Here is a 22693-nt window from a genome sequence, read left to right as displayed (position 1 = left end):
GGAATTAGGAGAAAGGGTTGTTCTATATATGCATCAAAAACATGTACACAGAGTATAAAAGTAGACAATACATCTCAGGAATACTGAGGTGTGATGACACTTGAGTACACAGTTTAGAAATTAGAGAAAAGTAAGTTGCAAGTCACACTAGAAGCATTGCCCTGTGAATACTGGGAACCCAACATTTTTTAGTGATGATATAATCAGTCTATGGTTTAGAAAGAGTAGCATATTGCCAGCATAGAGGTAATTATTTTAATGGGGACAGTTTTGAAGACACTGCAATAATTCAAGTAAGCAATGACAAGACCCCTAAATGAAGCAATGATACTGGTAACTGAAAGGAAAAGACAATAGAACTTTAAGGGGAAAATGTGGGTTAGTAGACACTAGTTTTACTAATAAATCTAGGATGCATTTGGGAAGGAAAATTGAGGAATATGTTGACAGGATTCTAGAGAAACTCTGAATTTAGAGAGTAACAAAGCAGGAGACAGGCTTGAGAAATATCTCAAATATTCCCATGAAAAATAATGGCTAACAATGTGGGGATGATAGTCTAGGGCCTTGTTTCTCCATCTGCAGTCCCCCGCGGTGTACCATCAGCATCACCTAGGAACTCATCAGAGGTGCAAACCTGGAGACTCCGCCTTCAATGAACAAAGTCCCACACCAGTGGCCAAAGCCAAGTGATCTGTGCTTTAATAGCTTTTCAACTTACTCTAATGGAAGCTAAATGCTGGGAACCATTATCCTAGTAGTTAAAAAATATGGAAGTATCAAAAACAAGTGAACTATCAAGCAGTCAAGAGGAATAGCCTTTATCTGAGGAGCAGTCTTTTTGTTTTTCAGGGGTTGAACACAGGGGCTCTGTGTCCCCAATAAGCACTTTACCATCGAGCTATGTCCCATGGCCAAACTTTAGGAAAGACAATCCCAGATTTGATTATTTTCTCTGAATCTGACTGGCTGTGTAACAAGTTGTGTATATGCTTAAGAATGGAATTGCTGGATCTTGAGGTAGACTGATTCCCATTTTCCTGAGAAACCACCATATTGATTTCCAAAGTGGCTGTACAAGTTTGCATTCCCATAAGCGGTGGAGGAGTGTTCCTCTTTCTCCACATCCTCTCCAGCATAAATTGTCATTGTGTTTTTTATTTTAGCCATTCTGACAGGTGCAAGATGGTATCTCAGGGTTGTTTTGATTTGCATTTCCCTGATAGCTAAGGATGTTGAGCAATTTCTTAAGAGCCTTTCGGCCATTTGAGATTCCTCTTTGAGAATTCTTTATTTAAATCTGTACCCTACTTTTTAATTGGATTATTTGGTGGTTTGATGCCTAGTTTCTTGGGTTCTTTGTAGAATTTGAAGATCAGCCCTCTGTCAGATGTGGGGTTGGTGAAGATCTTTTCCCATTCTGTACACTGCCATTATTATGTCTTGTTGACTGTGTTCTTTACCTTACAGAAGCTTCTCAGTTTCAAAAGATCCCATTTACTAATTGTCTATCTCAGGATCTGTGCTAGTGGTGTTATGTTAAAAAAAAGTAGTCTCCTGTGCCAATACGTTCAAGGGTACTTCCCACTTTCTCTTCTAAGAGGTTCATTGTGACTGGATTTATGTTGAGGTCTTTGATCCATTTGAACTTAAGTTTTGTACATGGTGATAGATATGGATCTATGTGCAATCTTATACATGTCAGCATCCAGTTATGCCAGCACCATTTGTTGAAGATGCTTTTTCTCCCATTGTATAATTTTAGCTTCTTTGTGAAAAATCAGGTATTCATAGGTGTATGGATTAATATCAGTGTCTTCAATACGATGCCATTGGCCCACCTGTCTGCTTTGTGTCAATACCAAGTTATTTTAATTACTATAGCTCTATAGTAGAGCTTGAAGTCAGGGATGGTGATGCCTCTGGAAGCTCACAAAGGATGCGCATTCATACCACAAGGACATCTGTTCAACCATGTTCATAGTGGCATTATTTGTAATAGCCAGAACCTGGAAGCAGCCTAGATGTCCCTCAACTGAAGAATGGATAAAGAAATGTGACAATTTACACAATGGAGTACTGCTCATCAGTAAAAAACAATGACATCTTGAAATTTGCAGGCAAATGGATGGAACTAGAAGAAACCATCTTGAGTGAAGTAACGCAGACACAGAAAGAAAAACATGGTATGTACTCATTCATATATGGATATTAGACATAGAGCAAAGGATTAACAGCCTACAATCCACACCTCCAGAGAGGCTAGGAAACAAGAAGGACCCTAAGAGAGACACACACCCCTGGAGAAGGGGGAAAGGACAAAATCTCCTGAGTAAATTGGAAGCAGGGGGAGGAGGGGGGAGGAAGGAGAAGGTGGAGGAGAGAAGTGGAGGGGGGAGGAGAACATGAGGGATCAGGAAAGTCTAGTTGGGGGAAGAACAGAGAAGGAGAGCAAGGAAAAAGATATCTTACTAGAGGAAGCCGTTATGGGCTTAATGAGAAATCCGGTACTAGGTGAATCTCCAGGGATCCACAAGGATGACCCCAACTAAGAATCTAAGCAATAGTGGAGAGGCTACCTTAAATGCCTTTCCCCTATAACGAGATTGATGACTATCTTAAATGCCATCCTAGAGCCTCCGTACAGTAGCTGATGGAAGCAGAAGCAGAGACCCACAGCTAAGCACTGAGATGAACTCCTGGAATTCGTTTGTAGAGAGGAGGAGTGATGAGCAAAGAGGTCAAGACCATGCTGGGGAAACCCACAGAAACAGCTGACCTGAGCAAGTGGGAGCTTACAGATCCCAGTCTACATCTGGAGAACCAACGTAAGACCGAACCAGGCCACCTGAATGTGGGTGCCAATTGGGGAACCTGGGCAATCTATGGGGCCTCTGGCAATGGAACCAGTATTTATCCCTAGTGCATGAATGGGTTTTGGGAGCCCATTCCCTATGGGGGGATACTTTCTCAGCCTAGATACACGGGGGGAGGGCCTAGGTCCTGCCCCAAATGATGTGACAGACTTTGATGATCCCCCCATGGGAGGTCTCACCCTCCCTGAGGAGTGGATAGGGGGTGAGATAGGGAAATGGTGGGGGGAATGGGAGGGCAGGAGGGAGAGGGAACTGGGATTGGTATGTAAAATAAAACTGTTTTTAATTTAAATAAAACTTAATTTGAAAAACAAGTTGTGCTATGTGACACTCTCAAACAAATGACTTAAAATCTTTTAGTTTAGTTTCTTGTGTCCTGTGTGAGGATAATATACTGTTGCAATAACCCTCACCAGAGAAGCTTCTGTCTTCAATAGATGATGAGTAGCATAGAGAACCATAACTGGTCAGTATACAGAGAATGAGAGACTTTAGGATGTTCAGCCCTAAATGGGACTCTATATCATATTCCTTGTCCCAAGGCTCAGGCATCACTATGGAAGAGGGAGCAGAAAGAGTCTGACTCAAAGAGAGGATGACTAAAAAAATAAATAATATCTTCTGAACATACTGCGCAGCAGCATATATGAACTGATGGCAGTTGTGACAGCATGCAGAAGACCTATGCAAGCACAAGGCAGACAAATCCCAACATGGAATGGGGAAGGAGTGGACACTAAGTCTCCTAGCCAAGGAACTACTTGAAATAGTTCTTCTGGGAGAGGAAGAATCAGTTTTAAGAGTGTAGACCCTGGAAAGTGCCCACACTCCAGTGGAAGGCCACACATTCAAGAATATCTGGGCAGCACAAATTGAACTTGATAGGTTAAATAGAAAAAAGAGGAAGGAGTTGGGTGGGTAGGGAAGGGGGACATTGATCTGAGAGGAGGGAGAGGAAAGGTGATCAAAGCACATTATATGAAATTCTCAAAGAACTAAGGAAAAAGAATAATTTTTAAAGATTTATTCAAAAAGCCTGCTTGGAGATGTAAGAGGCCTGGGAAAGGAATACACACTAGTCTAAGGACACTGGCATGGTGCTGAGGTTTAGCACTGTGCTAGAAAAGCTTGGATTCACGTGATGTGGTACTAAAGGCCATCATCTCCAGTCATCATCTCCAGCAATGGAGTAATAGAAATAATGAATGCTGTGAGAACAGCCATATGCTGAACAGAAATGATAAGTGGTATGAGAATGGCCAGTGAGGTCCACAACAACCAGAACAAGTTACACCACTCGGAAATTCTCCTGAACCAGAGCTGAGCAGCTCTCCAATAAGACTTCTAGATTTGACTCCACTACATATGTACCCACAGCAGTTGTGGCAGCATTAAGCTTTGTGGACTCAGACAGGAATGTTGCTCAACTTTTCTGTGTCTCAATTTGACTATCTACACAATGGGCATAAAAATAATAACATGTACTTTATTAGGGTTGTTGTGACAAAGCAGTTACTTCGGGTAGAGAATTCAGAATAATGTTGGGCATGGAATAAGCTCTTGTTGAGATTTATTCACAAATTATTACACTTCTGAGGTTAGGTTGAAGACCGCCAGAGTTCATAAAGTCACAAAAATGTAGCTTATAGCTGAGAGTTGTTAGCCTTGAAAAGCACCAACACAATTACAGAAACATCAAAAGATCAATGATAATCTCAGGTAACAAACATACCTATGACAGACATCCTTTTCCTGATGTTGCTGAAATCCAAAAAGGCAAGTAACTGATAAGTAACAGGTGTTCCCAGTTCTTCGACTGTTATTGTCTCTGGAGTCCGAGACTTAAAAATGAACCCAAAATTTCTAGCAGCAGTAACTAGAGCTCCTTCATCAGGTGACTGAACCTGGTAAACCAGTTGTCCTAAAATGAAAAGAGAGAAGCATATTCAATGTTGAAGCCAATGACTTAGGTTCATAATTGCAATGCTAATCCCAATGCATTCTTTAATACCCAATTCTGGCATCAACTCTAAATACTTCCCTATCTTTAGATAATGTCCACTCATCAACCATACAAAGTCCTGGGATACCCCAAGTCTCCATTCATACTACCATGCAGCCCTTCCTATCCTGCAGCAAAGTGTCTGATTGTAAGTCTGTCTCTCCACTGTGATAAAAGTCTCTTGGTCATTGATCATAGCTCTCACTTTCAGTGATTAGAGGTTCTAACTAAAACATTGTAATATATTAACTCATGTGATCCTCAAAGTATGCCTTTGGAAGAAATGATTATTTAAATAATTATTTTCATTTTTATACTGATAGGACCTATGGCTGAAAGAGATGATATGGTCATTAAAGAAATCAAACAAGAAGTGAGGAAACAGATATTCTGGCCTTTCCTTTGCTAAGGCCATTTTATGAGAGCAAATATATAAAATCCACCAAAGCATAAAGGATCAAATCGAGATGTTAAAGACTTGTTGCTCAATAGCGTATTGCTGGGGGTGGAACTAAGAGGAAAGAGAAAGAATGAAACATGCAGAAAGACTAAAAATACCTTAAAATGTCATTTACAAAAAAATACATCATGTTTGAAAAAATGAATTAGAAGATGCAAGTACAGGTAGATCCATATTTACTGTTTATAGTGCTCAGGATAAATTGTTAATAATTGGGTTTTCTATTAGTAGGCATACTATGATTCCTTGTGAAAAATAAAACCCTACTTCTCTGCATATATTCTTGAATATACAGTTATGAGCAAGTCCAACAGTGAATCAGCAAAGAGGCTAAGGCAGGAAGATTTCCATGAGTTTGAGGACAGCCTGAGCTACACAGTAAATACCAACATTTACAGGGATACATAGCAAGACTCTGTTTCAAAAAATCAAAGGAGAAAAAGGAACCATAAAATAGTTACTTCAGAATCTCTCATAGTTTACCAGCAATAGGTAAGCCATAAATTTACCACTAGTAGGTAGAAATATGTAAAAAAAAAACATAGATAGAAAAATATCACTTATAGATTAAAGAAGAAACAAATGTTACAGAATATAAAATAGATAACTATATGAATGAACCACACAAGTATTTACTATAGTTGTAAAAACAGCACCAGTGAGTTTTTAAAGGAATGTAGACTATGATAGGAATATCCCATGTGCCAGGACAGGGTTGATAACCACTGAAGGATCTTTATTTTACTCAGAAGATGCCTCATGCTTTCGTGAGTTTGTTACATTAAAATCCCAATATTAACCACTAAATAATAAAGGTACATTATTTCCAAAGTAGCAAGATTTAAAAGGACTAAAACTATGAAAAGACAAAAAAAGAAGAGTCTAGAAAATAAAGGTAGGGCAAAGACAAAATAACAAAGAAACCTTATCTTGAAAAAGCAAAAACCATTTTCCTACTTGGATTTCCCACTCTCTTGTTCTGAAACTGGTAGAGATCAAAAACCACAGCCTCTCCAAGTATCTTCCCCAGGAAACAAATGCAACACACTTTTGGCCATGTCCTCTACCACAAGCTGAATTTGAAGTATTAAAACAATGTTAGACTTGAACTCTCTTCTTCTCTATCAGTGACATTTATACAGAATAGTTCACATTTCCTGAAGTCATTACTGGATCAGTGGTAATCAGTGTCTTGAGACAAGAGGTAGAAACCATTGTAATCATTCATGTTTCTAACTCTTGTCTCTTCAGAAATCCTTCTAAGTGGCATGAGACATTAACCAGCCATAACAAGAGCTAAAATGTAAGAGTAATCACAGGGAAGGTTGAGTGGGGAGTGCAGACTGCTAGCACTCTCATTCATGCACAGTGGAGATATAAAAGGATACATTAATATTTTAAAAAAACAGTTGAACAGTTTCTTAGAAGTTTAAACATATCCATATATGATGAGCTGGAAATTTCCATTCCTAAGTATTTAGACATCCTCCCTCCAAATTTTTCTGTACAAATAATACTCAATTAGATTTTATTTTGTCCTTTTATAATTACAAGCTATTAAATCTAACATGATTTTCTGAAACTTTGCAGGCTACCAACATACACAGAGACACACAAAGTTCATACAATCTCCTTCCATTTTTTTAAACAAATAATTTTAAAAGACATAAAAAAAAAGTCTCTGTGGCAACTTTACTCACAAACGCTGGAATAATCTAACCATATATTAAAAGAGTACTGGAAAAGGTTGTGGAATGTTCACACAGGGGAGTGCTACTTTAATAAAAAAAAAAGGAATTAGTAACTGATGACAGAACATGACACTCAGTGTATACTGTACAGTTCTGCTTATATGGAGGACAAGAATGGCAAACTCATCTTTAGTGATAGAAGTCACAACAGAGCTTGGGTGGCTGGAGTTTATAGAAACTGAATGGAAAGGCCAGGAGAAACCTCGATGCATTGATGGAAGAGATTTAAGCCTTGATCCAGGCAGTGATTCTACGGATATTTGAAACTGTCAGATCACATCAAACTTCAATGTTTATTCATGTGCATTCGTGCATGTACTTTGAAGATCTGGGCACTTCAACGCTTTGAACTGTAGCACAATGTAAATTTTTAATAATGCTAGAATTGAAAATGAATCTACAAATATGAGAACTATCAGAAAGATAAAATGTCAAATTGATCAATAAAGAAATGAAGATAGAGGGAAAATAATCATAGATCAAAACGTTTGCAGAAGAAAATGGAGGTAGAGGTAAGAAAAAGCACCAATAGTCTCCAAACTCAGTCAACAAATGGGAACAGAATCTTGGAGGCCTCATTAGTAAAACTACTTAAAGAACTTCAATCAGCACCACTGGGCCACTGTGCTCCCTCTCCAGCCAGTTTGCCCTGTATGACAGGCTGAAGCAATACTTCTCCCCAGGATGCATCCTTAAAATTATTTTTCTACCCTGTGTTCAGGCCACCTCAAAAAAGGGTCAAGATCTGAGTCTGGGACCCAAGGCCAGAGGTGAGTGAGTGCAGTAGTGTCAGACTACCATAGACTAGGAGGGGAAATGAGAAAGGGAACCTATATACATTTCTATCTCTAATAAGATCCCTAGCAGAATCCTTGTGCCAGCCCTGGAAAAGCAAGACAGCAACATAGGTGGCATGACTCCCAGAACAGAGGACCCCACATCCAGAAGGCCAGTTTACACAATCTGCTTCATCCGTACAATCTTGAACTACAGAATACTGTAATAAAAAGCAGTCACCAAGCAAGGATTCTCTCACACAAAGAGGAACAGACAACCAGAAATCACCAAACATTTGAGAACAACATGAAAGTTAGATGCACAAGGAGGGAAGGAGGGGAAGAGAGGGAGGGAAAGAGACAGAAACCAAGAGAGAGACAAAGACAGAGAAAGACAGAGAGAACACACTCAATAAAATATAGCATACTGGACGAAACAAAAGCAAATTTCAAATTAAGTATAATTAATATCCTCAATGAGATCTAAAGAGTATCATAACATTAATGGAAAACAGATTGCTATTAAAATGAAATAGGGTTTGGGAAATGAAATAAACTCAAAAGGCAGAAATAAAAGAGACTTCCTTAAGGCAATTCCCAGAAGGGAATATAATAATTTCTTGTGGTGTTAATATTATAAAGATCAATTAAAGCCATAAATATAATTATGTGAATCTTCAAAGCAATTAAAATTTAAAGAATGGGTTAATCCAGCACTTATTACTTCCTTGGGTAGTAATTTTAACTTAATACTTGATAACAAAAAGAAACAAACCGCAAAGGTGAGACTGTTAAACTTGGAAGGAAGAAGTTGATTCTCTGGCATCATCGATTGCCTCCCAGCATCAAAATGAAAGGAAGCCAGCTGGTTTGTTGCATTTTATGAACCCTGAGCTCCAAACAATCATGTAGCATATAAGAGGCCTTGATCAGCATGACTGCAGTGTTTTGATGTGATTTATCCCCATTATATGGTCATCTTACTCCATGTGTGGTGACTCAACTGTATCTCCCTATTTGTTCTGGGTACTAGCAGTTTCATGGCCAAATGTGGTGCTCAATCATAAGAAGCATTTCATCCCGGTTGAGGGATATATTTGTATCTTTAGCTTTCCATTGGTACTGTATCTTTTTCTTTAAAGTATTTATGGGGACTTGAATGGTGACTCAGCAGTTAAGAATGCTGGCTGCTCTTTCAGACAACCCAGGTTCAATTCCCAGCACCCACATAGCAGCTCACACCTGTCTGTAACTCCAGTCCTACGTGATCAGATCTGTAACTCCAGTCCTACGTGATCAGACGCCCTCTTCTGGCCTCCATGGGCACTGCGCACAAGTGCTATACAGACACACATGCCGGTAAGACACCTACACACTTAAACAAAACTAATAAAAAGTTAAAAACTATTTCCTTGTTTATGAGAGGCATTCGGGATATAAACAAATAAAAAAAGCTGGTGACAAGAAAACGTTGTCTGGAATATTCTTTCTTTAGTTCAGAAATCCTTGCATTTTATTTTTTTTTACTTTTGTTTTTATTAGAAACAAGCTTCTTTTACATGTTAATACCAGTTTCCTCTCCCTCCTCTCCTCCCCTGTCCCCTCACCCCCATCCCAATCCCTTTCTGCTCCCAGGGAGGGCAAGGCCTTCCATGGGGATCTTCAAAGTCTGTCTTATCATTTGGAGCAGGGCCTAGACCCTCCCCAGTGTGTATAGGTTGAGAGAGTGTCCCTCCATGTGGAGAGGGTTCCCAAAGTCCATTTGTGTACTAGGGATAAATACTGATCCACTACCAGAGGTCCCATAGATTGCCCAGATCTCCAAACTGACATCCTCGCTCAGGGTGTCTGGAACAGTCCTATGCTGGTTTCCCAGCTATCAGTCTGGTGTCCATGAGCAACCCCTTGTTCAGGTCAACTGTCCCTGTGGGTTTCTCCAGTCTGGTTCTGACCCCTTTGCTCATGACTCCTCCCTCTCTGCAACTGGATTCCAGAGTTCAGCTCAGTGTTTAGCTGTGGGTGTCTGCCTCTGCTTCCATCAGCTACTGGATGAAGGCAGTAGGATGGCATATAAGGTAGTCATCCTTATTATCAGAGAAGGGCATTTTAGGTAGCCTCTCAGCCACTGCTTAGATTGTTAGTTGGGGTCAAACTCATAGATCTCTGGACATTTCCCTTAGTGCCAGAATTCTCTTTAAACCTATAATGGCCCCCTCTATTGTGGTATCTCTTATCTTGCTCTCATCAATTCTTCCCCTGACTAAATCTTCCTGCTCTCTCATGTCTTCCTCTCCCCTCCTGTTCTCCTCCTCTCTTTCTTCTAGCTCCCTCTCCCCTTCCTCCCATGCTCTCAAATAGCTCAGGAGATCATGTCCCTTTCCCCTTCTCTGGGGGACCATGCTTGTCTCTCTTAGGGTCCTCCTTGTATACTAGCTTCTCTAGCAGTGTGGATTGTAGGCTGGTATTCCTTTGCTCTATGTCTAAAATCCATATATGAGTGAGTACATACATTTTTGTCTTTTTGTGACTGGGCTACCTCACTCAGGATGTTTTCTTCTAGTTCCAGCCATTTGCCTATGAACTTTGAGATTCCATTGTGTAAATGTACCACATTTTCTCCATCCATTCTTCAGTTGAGGGAATCCTTGCATTTTAATAGCAGTGCTTATCTGTGTTTTGCTTTTTAAAAAGGCTCACTATTCAAACACATTTACTTACCTGCACTATCCTCCTCTGACATTACAGTATGGCAGAGAGCAAGTAAGCGAAGGAATTCATGCACTTTGGGGTCCCCCAGCTCAATGGATTCCATCAGACTGTGGTCACGGAAATGCAGTGTTCTTTCTGGTTGGGATTTGCCTGAGAAGTCCACACCCTCCTTTTTCTGTAAGAGAACATCACCACCAAGCCAAACTTTTCCAACAGTAATCCATTGCTGTCTTTTCATTTTTGACCTTTATAGTTTTCATGGGATTGTAATTACCTAATTAAAAAGAATCTACAACCATTAATTCAGCCCAGATTGTTTGAAAAATAGAAAATCTCTAGTATACATTCTTACACTGCTGTGTAGCAGAGTAAGGCTTTCCATCTTAGAGGGAAGTTCATTAAGACACAGAATTTTAAAAAGGAGGTGAAACATTCCATCCTGCAAGGAAGATCCTTAAACTCAGTGAATAGACAACTCAGAATATCTTCAGGAAGTTCCTGAAACCAAACAGATTCAACAGACCCCTCCTTCCACAGGCAGTATAGATGTTTATAAGCCATGAAGGATACCCTCAGACCAGAAACACTGCCTGGAAAAGGCAGAGACCAGCCAGGCTGCCTGGGAGAGACTCAGACCAACTGAGCCTCCTGAAAAGGACACACTCCAACCTGATGAGCTGCCTGTAGGTTGGACAAGTTTCCGGGTTTTGTGAGCTGTCACCACTGTAAGCTGGGTTCTGGTGATGCAGCTGTGTAAAATATTCTGCTCCTGTAAGTAGCCCCTCACCCATTTTCCTATAAATACTCATACCCTAATAATGGTGATATTGTTACTTTGGTCTGTCATCAGTTCCCTATCTGGGGTGAGTAGGGTGTTCGTTCTCATATCCTTAGGAGATTCATCACATACTTTCATCCATTTGAGAACTCTAACCTGATCTCCATCTTTTGGCCTTTTGTTGATTTCATGTGGTCAGCCCCCATCTTTAGGACAATTACATTGTAATTTTGGAAGCTTTATGACAGTCTTATAAATGATAAAAATGTCCATTTCCCTTCACAAACAGATGGCAGCTCTCAACTTCTCACTATGAGGACACTAGCATTCAATTACTTTGGCCCTCCACTTCCCCAGTGTATTTCCATATCCGGGCTGATAACACATGCCTTCCACCTTGCAACCAAAGTTAAGTGTCCCCTCCAAAGATGAAATCATATGTACGCTATTTAATGCTATCCAGTTAACAGTCAAGCTGCAGACTGTAGCTAGTCTTCCTTTTCTTTGGCTCCCTGTGCATCTCACAGGGATGTTGAAGTACAACTACCTGGACACACACCCCTCTACCACTATATTGCTGGGATCACCTACAAGACAATTTAGCAGAGGCCAAAAACTGATGTCTGGGGCTGGAGCTTGAAGCAGCACTGAGCTCACTCATCACTCCTTGGCATCAGGCCCTATAGGATCACAGGACCTCTAATTGGTTGTCTTGACCCTGTCTACACATCAAAATAACTTGCAAGAGGTCAAGGAAAAGGGAATGGCAGGGAGAACTGAGTAGTTCCATCTTTCTATAAGCAGCTCTGCCCCTACTATCTCTAAGGGTAATGATACTTGGTAACACTGAGACACTTGGCAAAGGTTCCTCCAAACCTAAGAGACAGAGGTTAGGGGTCCATCATATCCATGTCCACAGTACTGACAACAAAGAGCCCCAGAGCCTGTGGTAACCACATTCAATAAGCCTGGGTCAACTAGAACAGTCTGCATGTCTGGCATGGCAATTATGTGCCTTGGCTTGCTTGGGTGTCAGGGCAGATTTTGCGCAATGTTAGTTCCTGACAGATAGCCCCCTCAATGTGGGGCCCCAACATATGGCTCCTCAATGTGGGGCCCTGAAACTTGGGGGCATTACCAATTGCATAGCCTTGACTCCCAGGACCAAAGCCTTTAATGACATCTTTCATGTGACTCGGGACAAGACCACATTTATATGTCTTCAGCTCAGTAGCATACTAAGCAAAGCCTGAGTGTTACAAGAAGTGATAATCAGCTGGTGGCAAAGGTCAAGGCACTCACAATGTCATCTTCAGTCATGCCATGGGACATGCATTTTTCCATCCATTTGAACAGGAAGATGAATTCATATGCAGCCCCTGACATTTGCTTTCAAGAACTCCACTTGTACCCTTTGACACCTAAATTGGTGGGAAGTCCTGACCTGACTAAATTCATTTTGAGAGCAGTTATCTGACCTGAAATAGTATATGTCTTGTTATAGCCCTTTTTGAACTATTAGTACTTGTGAATTAACATTTGCTTACTTGCAAATTAACATTTGATATTACAAATACAGCAATGTGTTCTATTGGTAGGCACATTCTTAAATCTCACTAAACATTACAAAGTAAAGTGACGAATACAACACATTATTTTTCTGCAACCCAAAACTTGTAAAATTCTAACCATTCTGCCCTAAGTTTACTACTGACATTTGTATTACAGTTTGGCATTTGATTCTGAACTTGAAAAGAACAGATGCTATTATAAGTACTTTTCAAAAGAGAAACAATGCTGAGAGAAATTTTCCATTCCAAGATACAGTTTGTCAACGCCTGAGGTAAAATTACAGCCAGGTGTAGGCTCTTTCTTCCTCAAACCAGCTTTATTCTAAAATGAATAATACTGGATAAAATAAATATTATTGATGTGGGCCAGAAAACAGACTAACAGCCTTTATGAATTATGGCACATAGAGATCCTACCAAGCATCTGGAATAAACACTACTTTCCCATTTTACAGATGAGAATCTGAATTGTCAAGGCCAGCTATACAGGAAGTGGCTAAGTCAAAACTAAGCCAAACTTGCTGCTTTAAATATTTTGTAATTACATATCCCTAATATAAATCTTTATTATTTCCCTACCCAAACACAATTTAATAATCACTACCATGTATCAGATGTTTGCATTATACTAGCTTTTTCATGTAAGCATCTGTTACATCTTGAATGTAATAAATGTTGAATGTCCTTGAAAAGTCCATGTATGAACATTTGGAGTTCAGAGGGGTCATGTTAGGCAGTGCTATGAGTTTGAAGAGGAGGCAATCCTGGTGGGAATGACTTTGATCATTGACAGTGTGTCCTTAAAAGGGATTAGTTGTCTCTTTTTTTATCTTATTAAAATGTAACTAATATTTATCAAGCTACAGGTATCCACACATTTTTATGTAGTAATTCCATTTCTTGAAATGCATTCCACAGGATACTCCAACATTATGAAATAACATACTTATCCAGATTTCCTCTGAGTTTTCTTTACTATCAAGCTATAAGAAACATTTTAACCCCCCACTAGTGTTTCATCACATATATTGTAGGACATAAATATATCAGGATATCATTCAACAATTGAGAATAATAAGCACTTAAAATTGATCTGTTAAGGTTTCTGAGGCTGGGAAGAAAATGTATATTCGACCACCACATGTTTATGAACAGTGAAGCACATTTTTGGCAAGCTCTAAAGATTTGGAAACTGTGTGACCAAGGTATCTGGATTAGAAGAAATTTTGAACCATGTGAATCTATTTCTTTGTATATTATACTTTACATGTATCATGATGGATAATATAAATCTGGCCTTTATGAATGTGCCCTACTTTAAAAGCATATGCAGTTTAAAATTAAAACATAAAATGAAATGTATATCTTCTATACCTTAGTTATTTCTTTCTTCTGGCCCAGGTCATCTAGTACTTCACCTGTTAAAACATTGAAAGTAAATAGTAAGTAAAATTGTAACTAGTTTTAGATATTTAACTTTAGAAAATAAACTTAGTATTTTGTTTTATTTGTGTTTATATATTGGGTTTTTTATATTTGGGGAGATTATTATATAATTACATCATTTATCTCTTCCCTTTCCTCTCTCCAAACACTCTTATATTATACCCCTTCTTTCTCTACTAGAATTGATGGCTTTCTATTTCTATTTCCATTCATTGCTATTGCATACAAATATATATGTATATACATATACAATATTGTATACATATACAATATATATTTACACATATATATGTGTATATATATATGTGTGTGTGTAATATATATTATATAATGTTATATAATATATATAATCCCTAAATGGTCCCCCAAAGATATACCATTGCAGGTCAAAAGAAAAATTAACAGTCTAAGAGGGCAATAGTTCTGAGTACAAAAACAAGATATAGATGGGTGTCCTGGCTAGTTTTATGTCAACTTGACACAAGCTAGAGTTATCAGAGAGGAGGGAGCCTCAATTGAGAAAATGTCTCCATAAGATCAGGCTGTGGGGCAATTTTAAAGTTAGTGATTGATGTGGGAAGACCCAATCCATTGTGGGTGGTGCCATCCCTAAGCTGGTGGTCCTGGATTCTAAAAGAAAGCAGGCTGAGCAAGCCATGTGAAGCAAGCCAGTAAACTGCACCTTTCTGTGGCCTCTGTATTACCTCCTGCCTCTAGGATCCTGCCCTGTTTCAGTTCCTACACTGACTACTTTTGATGATGAACAGTGATGTGGGAATGTAAGCCAAATAAGCCCTCTTCTCCCTAAGTTGCTTTGGTCATGGTGTTTCATCACAGCAATAGTAAACTAAAACAATCGGTCAGAATAAAAAGCTAAAATTTCCCAAAGCCCAGATCTATGATTCAAAACAAGATTAAGCTGTACCCAAAAGAGGCAATTCTGAACAGGCTGGGAGTGTGCAAGGAGGAATATGTTTGAAGGGCATAAATACATTATCTATTTTAATGCATATAAATCAGGGATGAAAGAGAATACTTAACCCATTCCTTCATGTATAGTATGAGGGAAATTTCAAACTTTCATGGGATTTCTAAAATATGGACATTGACAAAGATATTGAGATCTCTACTTGAAAATGTCAAGAAGTTGTTTCTAAAAGTAGCCTGCTATAAATATTTCTACCAATGGTTATTGGTCCACATGTCTAATACCTTCAGACTGCTTCTCAGAAATTATACTACTGTGATAATATGAAGCAAAAGGATCCCCAGACCATAATATCATCTAACATTCTAAAATAGTCTTACTTACACTACTATTTAGGTCAAGGCAGAATTTTTACAATGTCTCTGAAAATAAAGTCCATACATTTTAAGTAATGGTTCTATGCTATTTACTAGGCATGTGTGAAGTTTCCTTCCCTTTAGGAGACAAAGAAAATCTATCCTCTCTTGGAAATCCTTTTCTTCCCAAAATGTCTGCCTTCCATGGTAAGAGATCAAGGAGGACACTGTGATGCTCCCATTGGGCCCCATGTTCTCTACAAAGGGAATTGTCTGTTAGCTAGCCAATACTGTGTTGAGAAGGGCCAGGTATAAAAGGGATGCTTGAAAACCCAAATACAGACTATGTATCCATACAGAAGAATGCATCAGGGAACTCAGCAGTGAAGGTCCCCAGGAAAGTGTGTACTTCAGGAAATAAATACTAAATCATCGAAAACACATTGGTCCCATGGCAAACACGGGAGGAAGCATAAGACATTGGCTTAACAAGATAAATCATGCTGCCTAGAACTCATCCTTCCAGAGAATTTGGCCTCTGCAGCACTACAGAGCAAAACCGCGTAACAGAGTATCAAAGGGAACTTTGTCTCTACCCATGAATGGAAACAGATCCTAAGTTTCATCAAATTGCTCTAAGTGTGAGAAACAACTAGATCATGGGTGTTCATTACCTGTCATGCATCATAGCCATGCTTAATTAAAAAGGCATGATGGTTTGGGTAACAGGGTATTATTTTTTAATGATGTTGTCTATTTACTTATCCGGTATCGTTAAGAGGAAGAAACTATTTTCTTACCATAGACTCTCCCATTAATGGAACATTTTTTAAAAGTCATGATGTTTTGAGTGAGAGTTCCTGTTTTGTCAGAGAAAATATATTCAATCTGGCCCAGCTCCTCATTGAGTGTGGTTGTCCGGGCTTCAGCAGGCATTGCTTTTGCAGCGTAATACATCTTCCGATCCCAGTTTATAAAATAACTGTGTCCTAGACGAATTACTTCCACACTGTGGTTCATTAAGATAATAAAGGAAAAAGGGATGAAAAAGGGGAAGGGAGGGAGGGAGGGAGGGAGGGAGGGAGGGAAGAAGAAGGAAGGAAGGAAGGAAGGAAGGAAGGAAGGAAGGAAGGAAGGAAGGTTGATTCCATTAACATCTGAGCACACAAAGCTTTGTCAAAACCTCAAGAGTTTCAAAATCAAAACATGTAAGCACTCTGTCCCCATTCCTAGTGATCTTCAGAAAAGCCTCAGCTGAGAATCTACTCATAAACCTTAGTGTCCAAGTGATTTCTTTACAAGCATCATAAGGCAAAATGACTACTTCAACAGGAAACCTCAGGCAATGGCCTGTGGTCCTCTATATTAAAAAACCCAGTGGAGAGTATTGTATGATATGTTAATTTGAAACTACATCTGCATCTCAGAGTAAACAAATCCTTACTGAAGATAAAGGGAAAGTCTGTGGCCAAGGGTCTTAGTCCAAATGTCTGTCATCTATAATGCCAAGTGGGAGGCCCAAAAGATTATGACAATGTGAGGTATCAGTCTTCTTAGAAACTTTATGAGGGGTTTTTCTTAGGTTTGTGTTAAATTGTCCATTGTTTTGAAAGAACCATATTTCATAAAACTAAGTGCAACTTCAATGAAAAAGATATTTTCCCAGGAATTCCATTTTTGAAAGTACTTCTATTGATAACATATGGTGATTTTATTCAGCTTTGCTTTCTTTTTATATAGTTCCACAACATAGCTTAATACATTTATTTCTGGACATTATGGATTTTTATTGATAGGATAAGTTTTTAAATTATTACTGACCTAAAGGAAAGCCTGAAAGTCTCTCTCTCTCTCTCTCTCTCTCTCTCTCTCTCTCTCTCTCTCTCTCTCTCTCTCACACACACACACACACACACACACACACACACACACACACACACACACACACAAATTAGCCTGAGTCCTGATCAGAATTCCAGCATCTGGTACAGTTAGTGCAAACCTGGCCTTCACAATGAATTATGCAATAATTTCCCTTTATTGGAGTTTCACCTCCCATAGTTTCAGTTACACACAATTAACTGTATCAAAAATATTAGAAAATTCCAAAACAAATAATTTTTGCTTTAAACTGTGCACTGCCCAGAGTAGATGAAATGTCACACCATCCTTCTCGTATGACTCTGCCACACTTGAGGTGTGAAGGAACCTTGTCTGATATATCCACACAGCATACTTCAGCCATCTTAGCTACCAGATCTACTAGTATGGCACTGCAGTGTCTGTGTCCAAGTGACACTACCACAATGTCTAAGTCATTCACCAGACTTTATCCTACAGGTTCATAATAGAAAAATGTAAGCTGAGCGGTGGTGGTGCCCAACTTTAATCCCAGAGCTCAGGAGGCAGAGGCAGGTGGAGTTCAAAGCTTGCCTGGTCTACAGAGCAAGTTCTAAGACACCCAGAGCTGTTACACAGAGAAACTCTGTCTCAAAAAATCAAAAACAAGTCAGCGGTGGTGGCATATGCCTTTAATACCAACACTCGGGAGGCAGAGGCAGGTGGATCTCTGTGAGTTTGAGGCCAGTCCTGGTCTACAAAGCTACACAGAAAAACTTGTCTTGACAAATAAAAACAGAAGAAAAATTAAAAAATGTAATACTTTGAAAAAGGAAAACCATGTTAGCATAACTTTTGGGGGGCTGATTTTGGTTTTTTGAGACATAGTTTCTCTGTGTAGCCCTGGGTGCCTGGAACTCATTCTATAGACCAAGCTGACCTTGAACTCAAAGATCTGCCTGCCTCTGCCTCCCAAGCCCTGGGATTAAAGGCGTGCACCACCACTGCCCAGCTAATATAACTTTTATTATACTATATGATTTTCATATTTGTTCACTATCGTTAATCTCTTACTGTGCCCGATTTGTAAACAAACTTTATTATAGCTATGTATGGAGAAAACATACATGTAAGGTTGAGTCCTGAACATCCCCTGAGGTCCTGAAAGATGTGTTACCCCTGAAAGGAGGGTCACTTGGCAAAATTGTCTGCAAACTTGGTAGCTCCCTGTAAACTCAAAATAAAATGAACATAGCAAGCAGCCTTTGAGTCTCCCATGCTGCAGTCCAAGCCAAATTTCCTCAAATTCCAGGGCCTTAAAATAGCCAGTAGAAATGATGGGTCTCCTTTTTGCTCAGGAAAACAGGGTTTAGGAGGGTGACAGTATAACATACAGCCCTTTCCTTTATAGACAGACAGACACACACACACACACACACACACACACACACACAGAGAGAGAGAGAGAGAGAGAGAGAGAGAGAGAGAGAGAGAGAGAGAGAGAGAGAGAGAGGCCCTATGGCTAGGCCTAACAATGCATAAACACACTGACAGCATGGAAATATCTTATCAAAATAAATGTCTTTACTCACCTGGAACTGTTAACTGTTCAAAGTGAATCGTGAGCTCTTGCCATATGGCATTAGTTTACGTATTGTACCTATCCAAAAACTTAATGGTGGCTTTCGTGGAAGGCCTTCAGCCCTCATCACAGAAACACCTGGCAGTTGTTTGTTCCTAGATGATAGTGTGTAAGCATTTAGGACCATACAACCTGAAATTTCTTGGAACACTTTTCCCTCAGGTTGAGATCACAGTTACTCATAGAGAGAAAAACCTCAGCTTTTCATTTTCACCAGTCCCAGGGACAGAGAGAAAACAAGGTGCAAGTGTCAGCCATGAGAATTTAGAACTTCATTCTGACTGTATAATTAGCTATGTAATCCTGAACCAATCAACTCCCCATTTCAGCAAGAGCTATTTGAGAAGATTTGGGGGACATACAAATGAGACAAAGCATGTGAAACTCCTTATGCAAAACATTAAAAAGGAAACAAAGCCGTCTATGGAATGTGGCAAGGCCTCATATTCATGTTATATTATAGAGCACTGGGGAGTGGTTTTGAAATCATAAAAAGTGATGCAGAAGAAAGTAATGAAAGAAGTGAAAGCAACTAACTGTTGTGCCAACATCAAATATATGTGAATGCATACATATATAATGGCATCTAAAGGTGGGTGCTATTATTTGAATAGAAAGGAATTCAGAAATCAATTATTCTTAATGCCTTCATTTTATAGAGCAATACATGTTTGACAAGCATAAGACAAAAGGAAACCAAGTACTTTTGGGAATGCCAAGACCAAAACCTTGGCTTCTGATATTATAAATGTGTTTTTGTTGTTGTTGTTTTGTTGTTATTGTTGTTAACAACCAACTACACACTAAAAGTAAGAGGAATGCTAACCTGAGAATCTAGCCGTGGTTTTTTGTTTTTTGTTTTTTGTTTTTGAAAAAAGAAATCTTTCAAAACATTAAATGAAAAACATCAGAGCCATACAAAAAAGAAGGTACAAAGAGTTGTGTGTCCTCCACAAGGACATATACACTGTGCGTGTGAAGATGTGAGCCATTGTGCACATGTGCAGATGATCCACCTCTGTCACATTGGTTTTTAGGACATAAAAGGAAAGCTAAAAAGCTTATCATAGCTTTTCTGACCAAGAGCAGCATTTACTGCAGGCTTTATAATGGGGTTCAAGCATAAGAGGTTCTTGGTATCGAAGATAAGCCAATAGAATATGGATCACACAGAACCCAGGCTACCCACAGCTCCAGAAGGCCCAGAGTAATTTGTGGTGTTGTGGCCACATGCCTCTACTTCAAGTCAATTTCCCATAACGTGACATTTCAATTTTGTGACCTCTATCCAAAACAAGAGTGGATTTTGTTCATTAGCTTCCCTTGTTTTATTGAAACTCGGATTTTGGAAAGAGAAAAGAGAAGTTAGTCATAATTAGTGGAGATTCAGAGCTGGTGGCTTTGTATGTTGTTAAAGTACTGATGGCAAGGAGTGACAAACAACAAGTCCTATCTTGGCTCCAGGATCTCTGAGACTATCTGCCTCAGTCTTGGAAGAATTGGGATAGAAAATGTCTCAGGTAGACTTATCTAAGCCTTATTGAACACACTCATTTACACAGATACACGGATGGAGAATGGAGAGAGAGAAGCGGAGAAGAAAACGTACATATGTTTGAAGAAAGAACACATACACAGAGAGCAAACATACACTCACAGAGAGGGAAAAAGAGAATACACACATGAGAAATACGAAGGCAGATACAGACAATGACAGACTATTTTAATATCACTCTGTGGGACTAAATCTATAAACTGTAGATCAGGATAGTGGGAAAGATGAACCATACTTACCTAACAATGGCCGGGCACTACCACCTACCTTACTTTGAGTCCTTTCTGTATTTATAATGGCTACCAATAATAAGATAATTTTCCCAACATTACAGATCTAGTGAATGGTAGAACAGTACCTGCATCCTGGTACCTGAGACAGAACAATGACAGGGAGGCCACATCTCAAAATATCCCAGGTTTCCTTTTTCTTACCTTAGACAAGCTCACTTTTATTGATCAGATTACATAAGCTTGTAGCAGAGTTTACATGTTCCAAAGAAATGCATCCCTAAGAAACCTTACTCACCAAGGAGAAAATAAAATGTATTGTGATTCAGAAAAAAAAAAAAGTCCAGGTTAAACAGAATTGAAGAGCTAAGTCACCTCATTCCTAACACATATAGCAGATCATACATAGGGTGAATGATGAAACGATTTCACTGTAGTATAAACTCTCGTCTCACCTCACGTATAAGGAAATGGGCACAAGTGTGTTGAGGATGATAACATATGACCAGAAAGTTAAGAAGCCTGAGAACAAGGAACTCTTCTCGCCTTCGCCCCAGAAGAGGAAAGTTCTGAACTGGCCTCCAAATTCACTTTCCCAGATTGAATTTCCTACTGCAAGAATAATTCCCAGGCATACCAGAAATCCAAAAATCTGAAACAAGAATTATAGAAGTCTTAAGATTAAGATTAAGTCTTAAGTGTTAAGATTAACATGCACCCTAAAATAGTCAAATCAACACAATCTAACTACAAGTTAATTTTCCATAAGAAATTGTCATTTGAAAACAAAGTTACATAAACCTTTCCTTACTTACAATTAAGCATGTGAATAAAATTCATATGGCTAAATATCTGACTACATTTTCTTACTTAATTCTCCCACCAACTCTCTCTGAGGCAGATACAATTATCCATAGATTAAAAACAAAAAAATTAAGCTATGCTGTAGATTGACCCCTGTCACATCCTTACTCTGTGACAAATCACTTGCTTCAATGTTTGAAACCCAGAAGATGGTGTGCCCTCAGTGCCCTAGAAGGCCCCAGTTTACATCTGTTTTGTTCATCTGTAATTACTGTAATGTAGCCAACCAATGTTCACTTCCTTCTCCTCCTATTCAGAGTCAAACTATTACATTATATATCAATTAGGCAAGTATATTTGAGCTTAGATTCTTTAAGACTCCTGGAAAGTCTGTGATGAGGTACATGCTTCAATGTTGTTGTCCTCACATTTCAAAATTAAAGTAGCTTAAATGTCTCATAAATAGACAAATCCATAGGACACAACTCAGAAAATAATCAGATCAACAATGTGAGATAAAAACCAACTTAGCTGGTAAAGGAATAGAATGTAAGAAGTGCATGTTTGGAGTAAAACTGAGAAAAGAAAAGCCAAGCCTCACTGGGGAAAGATAATTATGAACTAATGAGATCTAGGTGCTTCCATGAGGAAGGACAGCTATGACTTCGAAAGCAAAGGCTTCCTGAGAAAAGTCAGCTCCAAAGTTGGCAGGGTTCAACGAAAAACAAAAACACAAGTCTCCTTGTTTAAAAATTATCAGAATTTCTAAACAGCAACAGTAAATCAGTAAGCCATACACCTGGCTTTTATGAAAATAGAGCTCTTTGTAGGTGCACAGATCACACACCAGTGAAGCCACAGCTATGTAAAGAGGATTTGAGCAAAGATAAGATTTTACTTATCTCAAAAATGATTTAGTTTTATACCTCAGTAATGCTAAAAATGCAAGAAGACCAAAAGTAGCCATATA

The 22693-nt window shown here is 39.0% G+C and overlaps 1 protein-coding gene across 1 annotated transcript in view; it reads right to left on the bottom strand.

The window, feature by feature from the left end:
- The window catches only part of Atp8b4 (ATPase phospholipid transporting 8B4 (putative)), a 164246-nt gene that overhangs the window by 56394 nt on the left and 85159 nt on the right, over positions 1–22693 (bottom strand). Inside the window, exons 11-15 of the mRNA XM_035447044.1 lie at positions 21375–21571; positions 16454–16662; positions 14298–14341; positions 10584–10749; positions 4609–4797 (exon numbers count right to left, since the gene is read on the bottom strand). Coding sequence (XP_035302935.1) covers positions 4609–4797; positions 10584–10749; positions 14298–14341; positions 16454–16662; positions 21375–21571 — 805 coding nt within the window. The remainder of the gene's footprint in view (positions 1–4608; positions 4798–10583; positions 10750–14297; positions 14342–16453; positions 16663–21374; positions 21572–22693) is intronic.

The sequence above is a fragment of the Cricetulus griseus genome, chromosome 6 (genome assembly GCF_003668045.3).
Source record: "Cricetulus griseus strain 17A/GY chromosome 6, alternate assembly CriGri-PICRH-1.0, whole genome shotgun sequence".
Taxonomy (NCBI): Eukaryota; Metazoa; Chordata; class Mammalia; order Rodentia; family Cricetidae; genus Cricetulus; species Cricetulus griseus.
The sequence above is the reverse complement of the archived record's forward strand: the minus strand, read 5'-3'. Positions and strand labels throughout refer to the sequence as shown.